Here is a 15,696-nt window from a genome sequence, read left to right as displayed (position 1 = left end):
TTGTTAATTGCTAGTCAGATGTTGCTCTTCTACTTATGCCTTTGCTGCTATGAGACAATAATCCTCCTGTCTCTATCAAGCGTCACTGCTATTGTCAACCCATTCAAATTACGTACACACGTGCACTGCTCTCTCACGTGTTTCCGTGCGAAAGCAACAGAAAAAGGTAGACGTCCCATCATCATCAAAAGGTATACAGCACCGAAGCATGTCGCCAAGCAGTCGTCGTAGCAACAGCTTCACGCTTTCAGCTGCACACTGTGGGGTGAGTCATGTACAAGTCATGCAGAAGCTTGGTAAAACAGGCAGTGATGGCTTGTGCTGTCGTCGAATATGTGCAGATCGCAAAAGTGCAGATTTTTTCTGTGGGTTTAGCCGGAAAGAGAGCGAAAATGATGATTTGCGGCAACATCGGGCCCTCGGAACGAACGAACTCAAATCTTCCTGAAAACACAATATCTCCAGGATAAGCACCAACCCCGCCCGCCTCAACCGCCCCCCACCCCTCCCCCACTCAATAATTCAATCCCTCTCCGCGGATACGGCATCGATCTCATTTTTTGGTTGTTGTACCTTTTTGTTTTGATTTTATATAGAACAGATTTAATTATCTTTCCCTTATCCCTCTTTCTTTTCGCAAAACACAAAACGAAAATGTTCCAGGACGATTCGGAACCGTGGAGCAGCCAGAAACTATTCGGCTTCCTCGACCACAACAAAGACGGCCATATCGATGCTCATGATCTCGCTGCCATTTGTGCCTCAAAGGACAATGCTCCCATGGACGAGGTAAGACGAATCGTGGCCCCCCTGGACCCGACCCCAACCAAACACCTCCCCTCCCCTCCCCTCCCTCCCGCACCCAGTATCCTGATCACTTGGGATTCAACCAACGACCATGTCTGCAACAAACCCACCTACCTAGCTACCGGCGTATGCCTAACGAGCCAATTTACCAACCAATTATTTATAGGATACCCTTAACAAGCTCCGAAGTAAAGTGACAGTGATCACCAAAGCCGAGGGCCGCATGTCATATTCCGAATTCGTCCAATTACTAAACCACCATGCCATTCCTGCTCGAGAATTGACCACCGACCATCTCGAAAACATTTTCAGCTTGTTATCGCATGCCATTACAGCAACAGCCACCACCACGGCAGCAGCAGCAGCAGCAGCAACGGCAGCGACGGCTGCACAAGAACCGGTAGTGCTGCCACTAACGACGTCAACAACGACGAAACAAAAGGTTAATGAGGAGCCAAGCAGTCGATGGAGGCAATGGATGCTCTCGGACACCATGGTTCATTTGGTTGCCGGAGGTATGTATTCAGAGGAGAGAGTTCGTCGTTTATTAATTTTCATCATAAAAAAAAAACCAATGGTCGCTTATAGTGTGCACACCAAATAGGTATGGCAGGTGCTGTGTCTCGCACGGTCGTCTCGCCAGTAGAGCGTATGAAAATTTTATTTCAGGTAATTCACATTCCTGTCACATGTAATTTTCGGAACAGTACGGTGGTATTTTCTATATTTTCAACACATATGCTAACTGCAACCAAAAAAAAAAAACCCTGGCTGCATATTCTTGGGTCATGCATAAATAATTAGGTGCAAGGGCCTGAACCTGCAGCTTATCAGGGTGTATTCCCTACATTGGCCAAAATGTGGCGAGAAGAAGGTCTGATGGGCTATATGCGTGGCAACGGCACAAACGTCATTCGGATCATACCCTATAGCGCAAGTCAGTTTGCTGCTTACGAGTGGTGTAAAAAGCTACTCATGGAGCCTGGGAAGACGGAATTGGACACTCCTAGACGATTGACAGCCGGTGGGTTTGCTGGTGTCATCTCGGTTGTTTGCACTTATCCTTTGGACATGGTACGGACTCGATTGTCTGTCCTGTCGGCCACGCTCGATGGTAATGTCCGGAAAACAGGCGGTGTACCGCAAAAGAAACTGCCTGGTATTGTTCCAAGCATAGTTCATATCTACAAGACCGAAGGTGGCATGGTCGGGTTATATCGTGGTCTATGGCCCACAACTTTGGTAAGCAGTTGTTGATGGATGGATTTGTGACAAGGAAGAAGGGAATCTTACACGCACACAAATGGATCTGTTAGGGCGTTGCTCCATATGTTGCATTGAATTTCCAATGCTATGAAGGTCTTAAGTTCCTGCTTGTTGCACCAGGAGAGGATACACCCTCTGCTAGTCGCAAGTTGATATGTGGCGCTCTTGCAGGATCGATTGCGCAAACGATCACTTATCCTCTCGGTAAGTCAAAAATGCATTATCTCTTGTGTCATGCATGTACGACGTCAAACTTGAATGTCTCTCACACTATAACCCATGACTAGACGTTTTGCGGAGACGTATGCAGGTTACTGGCATGGCAACGATCGACTACAAATACAATGGCACCTGGGATGCAGTAAGGACAATGGTTCGCAACGAAGGTGTCCGAGGCTTGTACAAGGGCATGATTCCAAATTATCTCAAGGTCGCTCCTGCTATGGGTGTCAGTTTCCTTACCTATGAATGGTGCAAGGATGCAATGATTGTTGCACGGTAATTGCACCGTACCTACTACCTACCTACTCTACTAAACTATATGTATATACCGCATATATTTTCTATATTTTGCTTTCCTTCCTCATCTCTTCCTTTACACGCTAACACACGCACACGCACACGCATACATCACACACATTCCGCAATCGTCCTTTTTTCTATCTTACTTCGTCCTCTCTTTATAGAATGTATTTTTACGAACCCACTCCTCCTTCTCCTTTACTAACTATTCACCCCCCTTTCTCGCACTTATATGCACCCTCTTTTTGTTGCTTTTGTTTTTGTTTACTATTACTCATTTTTTCTGTATGGAAGCTTTTAAAGTGTGTAGAGTTACACACACAATGCGCTTTTTTTGTTCTGATATACAATCATAGCAATAAAAGAAACTTTAATCATATGAAAGCCGAGGGTTTACATTCTACCTTACAAAATTTAGATCTTGAGTCCTGCGAGTTCAGTAGAAAGATGGCTAGGATCGAACTGCCAGATAGCAACCTTGCCATCTAAAGCACACGTCGAGAACTGGGTAACATTATCGCGTGGACCAGCGTACGGGCGAATCTCACTAATATTCCGTATTAGATATTAACATGAGTGACTCAAAGTCGACATACCATTCAATCATTACTCTGACTTACACAATGGTATTTTGGTGAGTAGTAGCCAGATCCGTATCCTTGTCGGCCTGACCACGGGAATCCATTGACTTGAAACGGCTCAGCACAGAGGCAGTTGTCGAGACCTTCTTACGGCCAACGTCCAACGAGCCAGACAAACGCCAGTCCTGACCATTGGAAGTCTCAAATAACAAGGGAGCACAATCGAAACCACCAGCCACGATCTGTTGCTCGTTGGCCCACATGAGTGAGCGATAGGGTAAGGTGTTGGTTGGGACAGTAATCACAGCGTGGTTACCGTCAGCGCTTGGATAGGCGACATTGATGGCCGAGTCATGACCAGCAAAAGCAAGAGCATCGCCAGAAGGCGAGAAGGCCACAGAGTGGACCCATCCACCACGGCCATCGCTGAATTCGCCACACACGGTGTTGAATGGCAACTTGTCGCCCCAAACGGTAGGTGCTGGTCTGGTAACAGTTTGCCATGCATCAGTCATTTCTCTTTTTTCCAGCTTTCGCTTTCTCATTTTTACATAATAAATAATTACTTTTTGTCAAGACCCTTGATGAAAGAAGAGAACACGCGTGCCTTCATATCAGCCGAGCCAGCAGCAAGCAACACATTGTTGGGATGCCAGTCGATGGACAGGACGGTGCTGCGGATAGGCTTCTTGAGATGCTTGCTAGCCCACCAGTCATTGTCTTCTTCGAAATAGCAGACAGCAATGCAGCGAGCACCACTGGCAACTGCAAACTTGTCTTCCTTGGGAGACCAGCGAACATAGGTAGCGGCACGGTTAATGCGGAGTAAGACCAGTCCCGGCTTCCACACACCCTGCTCTTGTGTCCAAACATAGGCATTGCGGTCTTGCGAGCAGGTTACGATACGATTGGTATTGGGTGCAATGTCAATGCTCGTAATAACCTTGTCGTGCTATAAGAATAGTAAATTTGTTTGCAATGAGCGTTTAAGGTTTTCGGTCTTGGCAATAAGAAATCTTTCATCCTTTCTTTTTCTCGGCGATTGTGGCATAGTACTTACGCCTTTCAAAGTAGCCTCAATGTTCCAGTTCCCAGAGCCTTGTTCATACAGCAGAGCCTCGTTGTTGTTTGGGCACACAATAAGTTCTGAAGATCATGATTTATGAGATGGTTATAGAGAGAACGCGTAGCGCGAGCAGAATTTAATCTTTGTGCAGTATCAAAAGAAACGGACACATACTGTTCTGGTTGAAGCAATGAGCAGTAATGGGAGTGGAAGAGATCTGGTACGTGACGGGGTTGGACATCTTTTTCTTTCTTAGAGGACTATCAGTCTACCCTTTGCAAAACGAAAAGAAGATGGGGAGCGAGAAAGAAGTGTAAATTGGTAGTGAATAGTTCCAGCTCGGCATGAACTCAGCTGTTGCTATACCAAGGCTTTAAGCGGTAGTAAGTTCAACCGAGCCACGTTATATATCTCTTTTTGATAGACAGGTCTCTCTTTCCATAAAAAGCCTGCCGGGATTTTTTTTTTTGTGTGTAAGAGAGAAAGACTTTATTTGCTTACTTTTCTTTCTCTCTTTCCTTTCCTTCCGTTTATTTTTACTTTAAAGTTTACCCTTCATGTCAAAACAAAATGCCTCGGTGGCCATTGTGGGTGGTGGTTTGGTAGGCACCCTCAACGCCATTTACTTTGCACAACGTGGTTGGAATGTCGCTCTGTTCGAGTTACGACCCGGTAAAATCTTCTATTTTGGTGTTTTATGGTGATTTTTCTTAAAAGGAAAGAGCGATGACTCATAATATATTAAACGTTCTCCTTTCATGATAAAGACATGCGGCTTCCGGAAAATAAAGCCAAGGAACGAGGCAAATCCATCAATTTGGCATTATCTGAGCGTGGATTGAGTGCCCTGAGAGCCACAGATCTTGGACTCGACAAGACCTGTCTTGATGCTGCCGTACCAATGCATGCTCGGATGGTTCATGTCGATGGTAAACAGATGTCGCAAGCATATTCTGTACACGGAGAAGTAAGTCCGAGAAGGAATGAAGCCGTTGTTAGCTATGGATTATTGTTTGCGGGACTAGAAAAAAAAAGAGAAAGAAAGATTGATTATCTCATCACCTATACAGCACATCAATGCAGTGGATCGTGCACGCTTGAACGATTTGTTACTCGATGCTGCTGAAAAGATGGAGAATGTCACTATATATTTCGAACATCGACTCTTGATGATTGACTTTGACAAGAATATGCTCATGCTGGAAACGGGGTAAGAGGAGAGAACTAGAAGCGTTGTCCGAAGGAAACAGGAAGAGATCCGAGTTAGCAAGTGGTGATGGTGGATGCGAAGAGCCTTGAAAGGACACCTTATGCAGAAGATTTGCGGCGACATTGACGGACCGATGGAATGATACCATCTTTATTAGATCCGACGTGACGGTAAAACACTATGCTGACCTGATTGTGGGTGCGGACGGTGCGTACTCGAGGACTCGGGGACAGATGATGCGCAAAATGAGGTAAGTTACTTATCTTTTGGTCGCACAGAATGGAGAGAGTCATCAGCCAAGCCATCCTTGCTTCTATGTGCAATCCCGTTCTCTACAGCATTCCCTTAGCTCACCCGTTTGTGTTTCGCTATTATTGGGAATGGATCTGATGCAAAACAGAATGGACTATGAGCAAGAATATATCGACACGGGGTATTGCGAACTGTCAATGCCTCCGCGTATTGGAAAGGACGGCAAGCCAGACTTCGCACTGGATCCAAACCATTTGCATATCTGGCCACGCCACACATTCATGCTGATCGCATTGCCCAATCCGGTAAATCTTATTTTCGAGTCCTTGTGACACCCACGCATAACAACAATAAACAGAGCCTCATCTTCAGGCTATTACTAACACTGTGATTGTAGGACCGAACGTTCACGTGCACGTTGTTTATGCCATTTGACATGTTTGACAGCATTACCACTCAAGAAAAGCTTATGGACCTATTCACGACCTATTTCGCTGATGCCATCCCTCTGATTGGCCAAGGACGGCTGATTCACGACTACTTTGCCCATCCACGCGGCTCGTTGATTTCCATCAAGACATCGCCCCATCATCTCAATGACAAAGCCGTCATTATCGGTGATGCGGCCCATGCCATGGTCCCCTTTTACGGCCAAGGCATGAACTGTGGATTCCAGGACATAGAAGTACTGCATCAAGTTTTGGACGCACATGGCATCACCGCTTACAACCTCAAAGGGATCGACAAAGCATTGGAGGAGTATTCGAATACCCATGCCAAGGATGCACATGCCATCTGCGATCTCGCTATGTATAACCATTATGAAATGCGGTCGGCTGTAACATCCTATCGCTATTTGGCACGTAAGAAAATCGAAGGGTGGATCCATTTATGTGCGCCTCGCTTGGTAGTGCCATTATATACCATGGTTAGCTTTACGACTTTACCGTATTCAAAAGCCATTGAGCGGTGGCATAAGCAGAATTTTTGGTTAAATGTTGTGCTGGGAACGGCGTCGGTAACTTTGGCAGCGGTGGGCTTGGCGGCTAGCTTAAGCAGTAGTAGCGTTAGACAACACCACGGAGACACGATCAGATCATTGATCGAGTCCGTATCGAAACATTTCATTTGAAGAAAGAAAAGGAAAAAAAAATTAAATCTTCTTGCTGGATGATCAGACAATGCCATGGTTGTGTGTATATGTGTTGGTAAAAATGAGGGATGTGATGAAAATGAAATAAAAATTATAATCGTAATCGTGAAATATATAACACGAAGAGGGAGAGAGAGAGAGGTGGGGGGGGGATGAGGAATACGCGTGTATTAATGAATGGAATAATATAAGGTCAAAACTATTTCTAAGTGAAAAGAACCATAGGAAGAACAGCTTCACGTACGGCTGATCCCAACATGTTTTCACTTTTCAGGTACTCCGTTGGGAACATGACCAGGTGGCCACGGATATTCGACAGCTTTTGTTCGATTTCTTGACTAGAAAGACTGCGATCTGCCACATGCGCATGTGGAATTTTTGTCACATCAGGCACGAACTGTCGATGCTGTTCAAATGTATGGACGGTATCATCTGGCACACAATGGAATATCTCTCGGTAAATCAACGTGTTTGAATCCGCCGTCTTGCGCCAAAGGTTATGGTAGCAATGATCTGTCAAGGGGTCCAGTGCAGCAGCTGCTTGTAATGCCTCTTCTTGCTTAAGATCCGGTCGCTTGGATCGTCGTGCAGAATCAAGGACTTGGTCAGGTTGATGAGATTCAATGTCGCGTATAATTTCTTCACTAGTCCGTCCCGCGCCAAATGCTTCAGAGGGCCGTCGAATCCATTCTTGACTGTTTGCAGGTCGTTCACTTGCTCCACGAACACCTGTGTCTGATCGTTGTAAAGTGGGCCAGTCGGAGAAGTCAAGGAGACCAAGATGTTCTTTCCATAATTGCATGCGTAATGAATGTGCAAACTTGGCGGCTTTGTACTATATATGTCAAGGGTCGATGAAGAAACATTATTAGCAATGTGACCATGACTATGAAAGTTTTCCATTGTATCTTTCCTCTTTCAGTACCTCTTTGCCATCCATGTACGATGGGATCATCTCTGTATCCTCAATCAGCATAGCTACTTCAGAATCTCGATTGCCAAGCATAGATCTACGTTTTGAAAGTAAGATAAACAGATAAGTGGGTTAGCCTGGCCGTTGGACGTCTCGCTCTACTATTTTTCTCGGGCCAGACTTACCGATCGTTTACATTGGCTAAATTGAGGCGGAAAAGTGAAAATTATGAAGGATTACATTAGTCATACTACTACTTGGGGAGAAATAAGTGAATGAGTAGATCCTCGGATAGTATATAGTTTACCTGAACCGATTACCACCAGTCTGTCATCGACAATCAGTAGTTTGTCATGGATATAAATAAGTTCACTAACAAAGTAATCTGTTTCATCCTCAAACGTTGTTCCTTCGGTACTTGGCGGCGTTGAACCATTTTCATTATTAATGTTGGCATTATTATTGCTGCTGCTACTACCGCCGCTGCCGTTGCTGCCCCTAGAAACCGGAGGACTTCCGGCACCATTGCTATGATTGCTTGGTGACTTGCTGGTCAAGGTATCCTTGTCTTCTTCAAAATGTGCACCACTATCATATTTTGAGTCTGTTGCCACCGGTTGTTGCTGGTGATGTTGCTTCTTTGCCCCATTTGGAATAATCTTGTCCCAGTTACGCAGACTGTACCAGCCGATATAGTCCGAAGGATTGATGCCGGCCTCTTGAAGTTTTTCAATGATGGAGTTGCCACCTCTTGAAATAGAGATATATTCGAAATGCATGACGGATCTAAAGAACACATCCTGAAATTTAGTCCCTTAGAAAAGCTAGGCAGAAGAGAGTATACAGAAGAATTCTTCTACCTTGCAGAATAAGCTTCACTGGATGCTAGATCGCCTTCAAATGCCGGAATTAGAGGAATGAGGATAAAAATCTTGAATTTTTCTTTCTTTGCATGGGCTCGTTTGATACGCTCGACCATAGCCTGAGCAATCTTGTTTCGTAAAAGTTTGTCTTGAGTCGTCGCGCTGACTAAAAAAACGAAATCGCATTTGTTACTGCTACTTCTTTTCTTCCTCTTCCTTTTCATCAGAAGGAAAATTCGATGAATGCGAAATATACTTACTAAAGAACTGGTTTTCAATATAGACATAATGTTTGGCTTTGCTGATACATTCCATATATGCATTGTAGATTGAATGTTCACGTTCGATACCAGAGCTCCATTGAGCCGAGCTTCTCAAGAGCTGAACACGGCACGTGCCTTTGAATTTGGTTTCGTCTCTTGCAGCAACGTATTCCCCTTTGGGCATTAAGAAGGGTACCGTCGGACGATGCATGCCCTTGGAAGCTTTCAAAAAGTTCCATCGTTGGATGAAATGACGTGCAATGTCTCGTGCAATGGGCCCCACCTGTAGACGGAAACACAACCATCGTTATTTGGTGCTTGTAAGTACAAAGAGTGACGAAAAGGAATCCATTGAATACTGATTTTTTAGGCAACTACTTACCACACCAATGGACACATCATGCCAAGCCATTCTCGGTGAAATAGAGCGGTCGACTAATGTTAGTTCATGTTGTGCGACTATAATTTGTTTTGTGAGTTAGAGACACTTATCTACTGATGTGGAAACAATAAGAGCAGCAACACCTACCATTTAAAAAGTCTTTGACACGTGGATTGCTGTAGTCCTGTCCAGGAACCATCTCGAACTTGTGGAAGTCTCCCTTCAAATCGGCCAATTTGTGTCCATGGCTATCCCAACGGCCATAACATAAATCAAGACCACCAATAAACGCCAATCTATTATCGACGACCACCATTTTCTGAAGAGAATAGTACGTGTGTGAGTGTAACGTGAGAATATAAAGAAAAAGTCCGTCATAACAAAACTGATGCAGAATTCCATCATAATTATCATCATGTGTTACCTCGTGATGTGACCAGAAGAGGACATTGTTGTCGATAGATCGATGGTCCGGGTGTCTTTGTACTGTTGCCGTTTACATCCATTTAGCAAATTTCATGCCACCCTATCTATCTCTCATGTTCTTGGTCTTACCGATAATGTTGCCATGTTGCTTTTGTAAATGTTTCTTGGTATGTGCAGAGTCAATCGTCAATGCTGCCTCTACTTCTTTATACACGATAATGTACACCATCACTCCCTCCTCGGCCTTGCGTTTCAGTAATCGATCGATTCTGAACTCCTCATTGGTTGCTGGAGGGCGACGCAGATACTTGATGCATAACAAATTGCGATAGAGTTAGCATATATACATGACAATGTAGTTCAAGCATTCAGCTTCTGCGGAGAGCAGTCATCCCAGTGGTGACAGTACAAGCACTTACCAGTTCCGGAGAAAGCCACCAATCGGCGATATAAATTTCTGATTTTGCTGAGAGAATTGCTTCGGCAACAGCGTTAAAGTGGTCTGCGAAACAAACAGGTTATAGTTTATATCATATTGACATTAGAGAACCGACAAAAAGTGAGGATCGTTTACCTTCACCGTCCACAAAGTATTTGACCTTGGCATGATGACGGACAGGTGCGAATGAACCAAAGCGATGATTTTTGACCCACGGACTCTCTTGTTGAACCTTTTTGATGCTTTCCATCCACTCGTCCACCTGGCGTCTATTGCCCTTGATCGTTATCCGACGAAACCTGTTTTCTAATGTGATGTGATTATGGTATTTGCCAAAAATGCCAGGTGTTCGATCAGATACAGAAAAGCTTTTGTCCAGCATGAGAACATCCGTCGGAGCTTGTGAATCAATATCTTCACAAAACGCCACATATCTACGCAAAACAACCACGTATCGTTGGTAAGATACTATGCACACACGAGTATGTCTGACTTAAGAAGACTTACGAATCACGAAGAATCACCCATTCTTTTGTCCAACTTGACCGTTTAAAAAGATGACATATACGCGTATCGACGAAATTGACACGATTCTCCAAATAGCCTTCTTTGCCCTTCCATCCCATATCCTGGACGATACTGATAGCGGAGATCTCGAGGAACTCGCAAAGATTATAGCTGACGAAGATGTGAGCGCGCTGTAATAATTCAGTGAGGTATTTGGTGAGCGCTTTACGACGCGCCAATGCGGATTTGCGTTCCTTTTCGGTATCGCGTTCGTCGTCATCAATGCCCATGGTTTCCTTGGCCGATTGGATGAGGTTTTGGAGCTGATTAGGGAAATTGGGAGGTTCAATCGCCGACTTTAGCTTGAGATTCAAATGTAAAATAGTAAAGTCGGCCATGGTTTTACGGATCACCCATTTGACGTCGCCATATTGAAGTTCAATACGAAAAACATATTGATTGATACCGTAGATATTGACTAACTCGGAATCAGTCACTTCAATCTATGGTAGTTGCTTTTAATTTAGTGAGGATGTTCTTATGGAGAGACAAGGCATATATATATATATATATATATATATATATAATTCTCAACTGTTCTTAAAGCTTCCCAAGCGCACGCTCCCTCTCTTCCTTGACCACAACAATAAGAGATCACTTACGGACATAAGAGGAAACAGAATAGGAGGCTAAACCATCACAAGTTAGTTAAAATTTTCCAAGTAAGCCAAAATGTTACACAATCCGTCATTACCAATTTCCGACCATCCTCGTCAGTTGACAGCGCAATGAATGGTGCTTCAAATGCAGGCTGGAAATACGGCGCTAATGAGTTCGTGGGCGCCATATCAGGCTCGTGCGCATGGGTCGGTAAGCTATGGATGTTGGAAATAAGACGAATCTTGTCCAAAGTTTTACCCCAATGCATTTGAGCGACTCGTCTGTTGGATGGTCCTGCTCCGCTACCACTGCTACCGCCAGGAATATGCGCCTCCTCAGGCTCTGCAGGCGGCGAAGTCGCTAATTCTTCATCTTGTCGACTCTGTTCTTCAGCCTGCTGCGCATGTTTTGCCGTATCTCGATGAAATGGATGTTCAAAATAACTCGGCTGACCATCGTATTCATTTGAAACAGATGGTTCTCGACTTCTTTCAATATCGTCTGGTGATGGCAGTGCATCGTTTTCGTAATAGCCATCGTGGTCGTTGCTGTCAAGGCGATGATGATGATGGCCGTCGTCCGTACTGGTACCAATTGTACTATTGTATACTTTTTTGTTTTTATTATTGGTAGGTTGCATTTCATATGATTCGCTTTCGTCCGAATTTGACGAGTCTTCGCCTCTTTCTCCTCCTCCTAGTCGTGGAAGGCTATGGTTTGTGTTGTCATGGTACCGTAACGAAGACGTCGGTTGCTGTGGCCCTGATATCTTGTCCAATACTCGATTCCACTGTAACTTAGCATCGAATGACGGGTGTGAAGAATTGCTGTTGTTATTGTGCGATTTACGCAGTCCAGGTCGTATAGCGCTGGCTGGATGGCGTCGATTGTCTGGGGATTCAGGCGTCATAGGGTAATCGCTATCTTGGCGTCCTGTTCTTTGATTGTCCAGCTGGTTCCGATCGATGGTCAACTCTGGTGTATTGATGCCATGGCGATGTTGTTGCTGTTGCTCGTTCCTTCTTTGTCGAGCAAAGTAATAATCTGCTGGGTCTCCAATGGGATTCGACATTGGCCTGGAAAAGTGGAAAAGGGGAGGGTTATGCTGGAAGGGGCTTTTTTGCGTTAAAACCGAGTGTGTGTATATGCAATAAGGAAAAGAAAAAGAGAAAGAAACAAAAGAAATGGAGTGCTATTAGCGTGGAATATGTCCACAGCAATCTGTGTAGCTCTCGGACTCTCGCTCTCGCTCTCGACTGATTTTTTTCTTTTGGGTTTGCTTTGCAGGAAAGATCCCACTCTTCTATTATCTTCACTTATTCCGTTATACTTTTTTTACACACGGTGAAAAAGGCCGTGTACTCCTACATCATAGTCAATCAATCATTATGATGAGATAAGTGGCCTTTCTTCTGCTGACAAGACGATGATGCTGATGGTGGTGTGTACGCGGTATTTTTTTGCGCTATTGCTGTATGTTGCCGATTATCCATTTCATCGAATCTGGCATGCATACTCTGTGTGTGTCAATGTGCGGGATTTCACGAGTCGCGTGTGCGGCGACAATGACTGACAACCCAACAGAACGACCTTAAATCATCAAATCAAAGGAAGCGAAATTTTTCCTAACCAATTTGGTGTTCGCCTTCACGTTCATATATGTGGCACACACACACAAGCACAATCGTAGTTGCTGAACAAGAGACTGTAATTCAGGGAGAGCATTTATATTCATCACTCTGCGACAGCACTTTGCCATCATTGTCGTTCTCCCTAAAAAGAGACTCTGAAACCATTATCGAACAAGGACAATATAAGGCTGAGTGAATGTGTAAGGCAATTGAAGGAAGATCGGCAGCAACCCTGGAACTTTAAAACTCCCATAAAAAAGACACATACACTCTCACACACACAAACTTATCAACCCGCCAGAAGCCGATTTACCGGCTTCTTACTTGTTTTGTTTGCCTATGTTAATTTCGTCGACGGAGCTCAGATCAATCGAACTTGATCATTGCTAGATCATTAACAAACTACGCCCATGCTGTGTAGTCCTAAAGAGAAGAAGTACCACTTATGACTTTGATGGCATGGAAAGTACATCATGTTTTAGGCGTTTCTGCAGCTCAGATGTCCAAAGACGGAGGAGAAGGCTGTGTGTACAATATCTGTAAGTGTTTGTAAGTGTTGTGTCATGCTTTTGCTGATATGAGAAAATATCTGATGTATTAAATGTCTGCATCATTCATACATCAGGATGTCATGCACCAAACAAATAAACAATATGGCTTATAAAATGCAATTTGAGTTATTTTTACGCAATGATCCAATATTGGAAAGCATCGTGATCATCTGGTCTTTGGGTTATTGGAGACGCCGTTAAGCACAGCCATTGTCTAGCTTGTTGTGGAAAGGCTATTTTATCGTTATGAGTCTGGAAAATACTTAGTGCTTACATGCACTACTAGAACGTCATTAATAAACGTTTGGCAATCTTTCTCCGTAGGCAATTCACTTGACTATGTCTTTCCGTAGAAGTTGCTATTGTACAATATGCATTTTTGTGTTGCCATTGCAACAGCAACATAAGCAATAATATAATAATGCATAAGCAAACTATGATTTGACTGATACCACAGATGGTATATATCTTACATTAGTGTGGCAATCGAAGCGCAGCCTGAGTACACAAAGGAAACACACCAGTGTCGCAGAGTATCCCTCCCCCACTCGCTTTGTCCGTGGCATTTCAAGGCTAATATTAAAGGCGTCTTGTCAATTTTCTCGTCCCAAACTGAAGTAGATACCAGATCTTAATGGCCATCGTCAGCCAGCTACTGTATACAAAAGCCGAAGGAACGCTTGCGACAGCGAAAAAGAGGACTTATCCTGAAATCAGTGTATTATCAAACAGTGTAATGCTTTAAGCGTATATGTCGAGGTATTACCAAAGGTGATAGTACACGGATAACTCAATGTTCAGTTACGAAACTTTTTTTAAAATACTTCTCTACATGTCTAACTATAAACAAAGTAGGGTGATCGTGGGCTGGAAATCGTGTTTACCTAAGGCTGCCGCTCGACGCAGTGTGTACAAAGTATACAGTCTTTACTATTGTGGATTTTTTGGATCTCCTTGGCTACTAAACAGAGTGTTTGAAGCCCTTCATCATTTCCGGCGCTCGATGGGCGCGTATACTATATGACTTCTGTTGCAGATTTAAACCTTTTGACGTGGGTGATGTTCGGGAAGGGTTATCTCTTGTCATCCAGGGACGACTTTCGATCAACAAACGGGGCTAGCTACCAGATTTCGGCGGAGATACTGGCTTTTGCTGTTTGCGGGCAGTGTCAAGTGGAAGGAGAGACTGCGATTGATCAGACAGTGACGTTTAAACTATACGGTAGCTACTGTTTCGAAATAATTTGCTACGACGAGAGCTTACGGAAGAATCCATCTCGATAGTGCGGTAAGGAAATGAGGAGCAGGATGATCAGGTGTTTGTGCTCAGTTTCAGCAACACTTTCCTCGGAGGGATGTTGGGTTGGAGCTCCTTGCGGTTTTGGCTCTTGCAGAGTCTTTCAGTGCTGGCCATCGGCGGGAGCTTTTATTAGGTAGCGATAGACCTATGAGCTCTCATGTTTCGCTTAACAATTCGCCTGTGCCTCTTGAGCAAAACTATTTGACACAGTCAAATCAATGATGAATTTGTTATTGGAAAACATGATCGTCAGTGCCTCAGCGTCAACGTCGGAGACCACAGACAACGAAGGCCTGGCTATGCGTGGCTAGCGCATTGGTAGTTGCCCTATATTGTCAAGTGTTTTTTTTTACCCTTTTCTGCGTTTTTTATTGTCAAACTTTGAGCCCCATACTTGCTGTAGGCCCGACCCGGGCTCTTGCCAAATTATTTTCTACACAAAGAAATAAAAAACCTTGCCAACGTGAAAAGAAGTGTCATTGGTACTAGGAAAGTGGCAAGAGATAGCGGAGAAAGCACAGCTGTTTAGGGTCGCATGTTTTTTTTTGTAAAAAATGGCTTGATAATCGGCTGGCTGGGTACGCCACTGCATCAGTGATCACTTACCACTCTCTTGCTACCAGGACGACAGCAGTTGCTGGCTCGCACCCAGTGTCTGCTTATGGTACTGCTTCTAAGATTATACAAATACTTCCATTCGTTACTATCTTTCTTAAATTTGTCATCGCCAATCGCTTTATAAAAGCAAGGTCTTGTTTTTTCTTTTGCAGGGGACATGCTTATTCAAAGGTACAGGCATTCGAATTTTTTGTCGTGCACGGACAACAAAAACAAGCGGCGACAGGATTTGGAGGACACACCCGGCATGATTAATTATGTCATATCGTAATCCATGCCGATCACT

The 15,696-nt window shown here is 44.2% G+C and overlaps 5 protein-coding genes across 5 annotated transcripts; 3 read left to right on the top strand and 2 right to left on the bottom strand.

Annotated features, from left to right (window-relative positions):
* The first annotated feature begins 1,012 nt into the window (after nucleotides 1-1,012).
* On the top strand, nucleotides 1,013-2,668 carry BDB00DRAFT_99905 (mitochondrial carrier domain-containing protein). Its single transcript, XM_053130033.1, has 5 exons — nucleotides 1,013-1,322; nucleotides 1,396-1,476; nucleotides 1,612-2,049; nucleotides 2,124-2,277; nucleotides 2,361-2,668. Exons 1-5 carry the CDS (start codon nucleotides 1,254-1,256, stop codon nucleotides 2,573-2,575), a joined length of 957 nt encoding a protein of 318 aa, XP_052982880.1. The 5' UTR covers nucleotides 1,013-1,253; the 3' UTR covers nucleotides 2,576-2,668.
* A 341-nt stretch (nucleotides 2,669-3,009) lies between these two features.
* Nucleotides 3,010-4,483, bottom strand: BDB00DRAFT_869193 (WD40-repeat-containing domain protein; the record flags this gene model as incomplete). Its single annotated transcript, XM_053126571.1, has 5 exons — nucleotides 3,010-3,142; nucleotides 3,216-3,662; nucleotides 3,743-4,128; nucleotides 4,237-4,322; nucleotides 4,417-4,483. 5 exons carry the CDS (start codon nucleotides 4,481-4,483, stop codon nucleotides 3,010-3,012), a joined length of 1,119 nt encoding a protein of 372 aa, XP_052982879.1.
* Nucleotides 4,484-4,676: 193 nt separating this feature from the next.
* Nucleotides 4,677-5,684, top strand: BDB00DRAFT_99754 (uncharacterized protein). Its single transcript, XM_053130032.1, has 3 exons — nucleotides 4,677-4,914; nucleotides 5,010-5,209; nucleotides 5,313-5,684. Exons 1-3 carry the CDS (start codon nucleotides 4,800-4,802, stop codon nucleotides 5,454-5,456), a joined length of 459 nt encoding a protein of 152 aa, XP_052982878.1. The 5' UTR covers nucleotides 4,677-4,799; the 3' UTR covers nucleotides 5,457-5,684.
* Nucleotides 5,685-5,852: 168 nt separating this feature from the next.
* Nucleotides 5,853-6,924, top strand: BDB00DRAFT_971200 (uncharacterized protein; the record flags this gene model as incomplete). Its single annotated transcript, XM_053129851.1, has 2 exons — nucleotides 5,853-6,009; nucleotides 6,102-6,924. Coding segments are annotated over 2 exons (892 nt in total), but the record flags the coding sequence as incomplete, so codon positions are not given.
* Nucleotides 6,925-7,611: 687 nt separating this feature from the next.
* BDB00DRAFT_758105 (uncharacterized protein) lies at nucleotides 7,612-11,950 on the bottom strand (the record flags this gene model as incomplete). Its single annotated transcript, XM_053119029.1, has 15 exons — nucleotides 7,612-7,692; nucleotides 7,783-7,814; nucleotides 8,078-8,333; nucleotides 8,385-8,556; nucleotides 8,631-8,799; nucleotides 8,894-9,179; nucleotides 9,279-9,355; nucleotides 9,426-9,597; nucleotides 9,703-9,764; nucleotides 9,834-10,011; nucleotides 10,124-10,206; nucleotides 10,279-10,577; nucleotides 10,651-11,153; nucleotides 11,405-11,604; nucleotides 11,692-11,950. Coding segments are annotated over 15 exons (2,829 nt in total), but the record flags the coding sequence as incomplete, so codon positions are not given.
* Nucleotides 11,951-15,696: the final 3,746 nt, after the last annotated feature.

Source organism: Zychaea mexicana, assembly GCF_025766255.1.
Source record: "Zychaea mexicana strain RSA 1403 chromosome Unknown BDB00scaffold_13, whole genome shotgun sequence".
NCBI lineage: Eukaryota > Fungi > Mucoromycota > Mucoromycetes > Mucorales > Lichtheimiaceae > Zychaea > Zychaea mexicana.
The sequence above is the reverse complement of the archived record's forward strand: the minus strand, read 5'-3'. Positions and strand labels throughout refer to the sequence as shown.

Bases quoted from the DNA above. Each gene is read 5' to 3' on its own strand.
- BDB00DRAFT_99754 (XM_053130032.1), top strand. From the start codon at position 4,800: ATGTCAAAACAAAATGCCTCGGTGGCCATTGTGGGTGGTGGTTTGGTA. The intron at 4,915-5,009 runs GTAAAATCTTCT...TTCATGATAAAG, and splicing joins TCTGTTCGAGTTACGACCCG to ACATGCGGCTTCCGGAAAAT. The intron at 5,210-5,312 runs GTAAGTCCGAGA...TCACCTATACAG, and splicing joins CATATTCTGTACACGGAGAA to CACATCAATGCAGTGGATCG.
- BDB00DRAFT_99905 (XM_053130033.1), top strand. From the start codon at position 1,254: ATGAGGAGCCAAGCAGTCGATGGAGGCAATGGATGCTCTCGGACACCA. The intron at 1,477-1,611 runs GTAATTCACATT...ATAAATAATTAG, and splicing joins GTATGAAAATTTTATTTCAG to GTGCAAGGGCCTGAACCTGC. The intron at 2,278-2,360 runs GTAAGTCAAAAA...ACCCATGACTAG, and splicing joins AACGATCACTTATCCTCTCG to ACGTTTTGCGGAGACGTATG.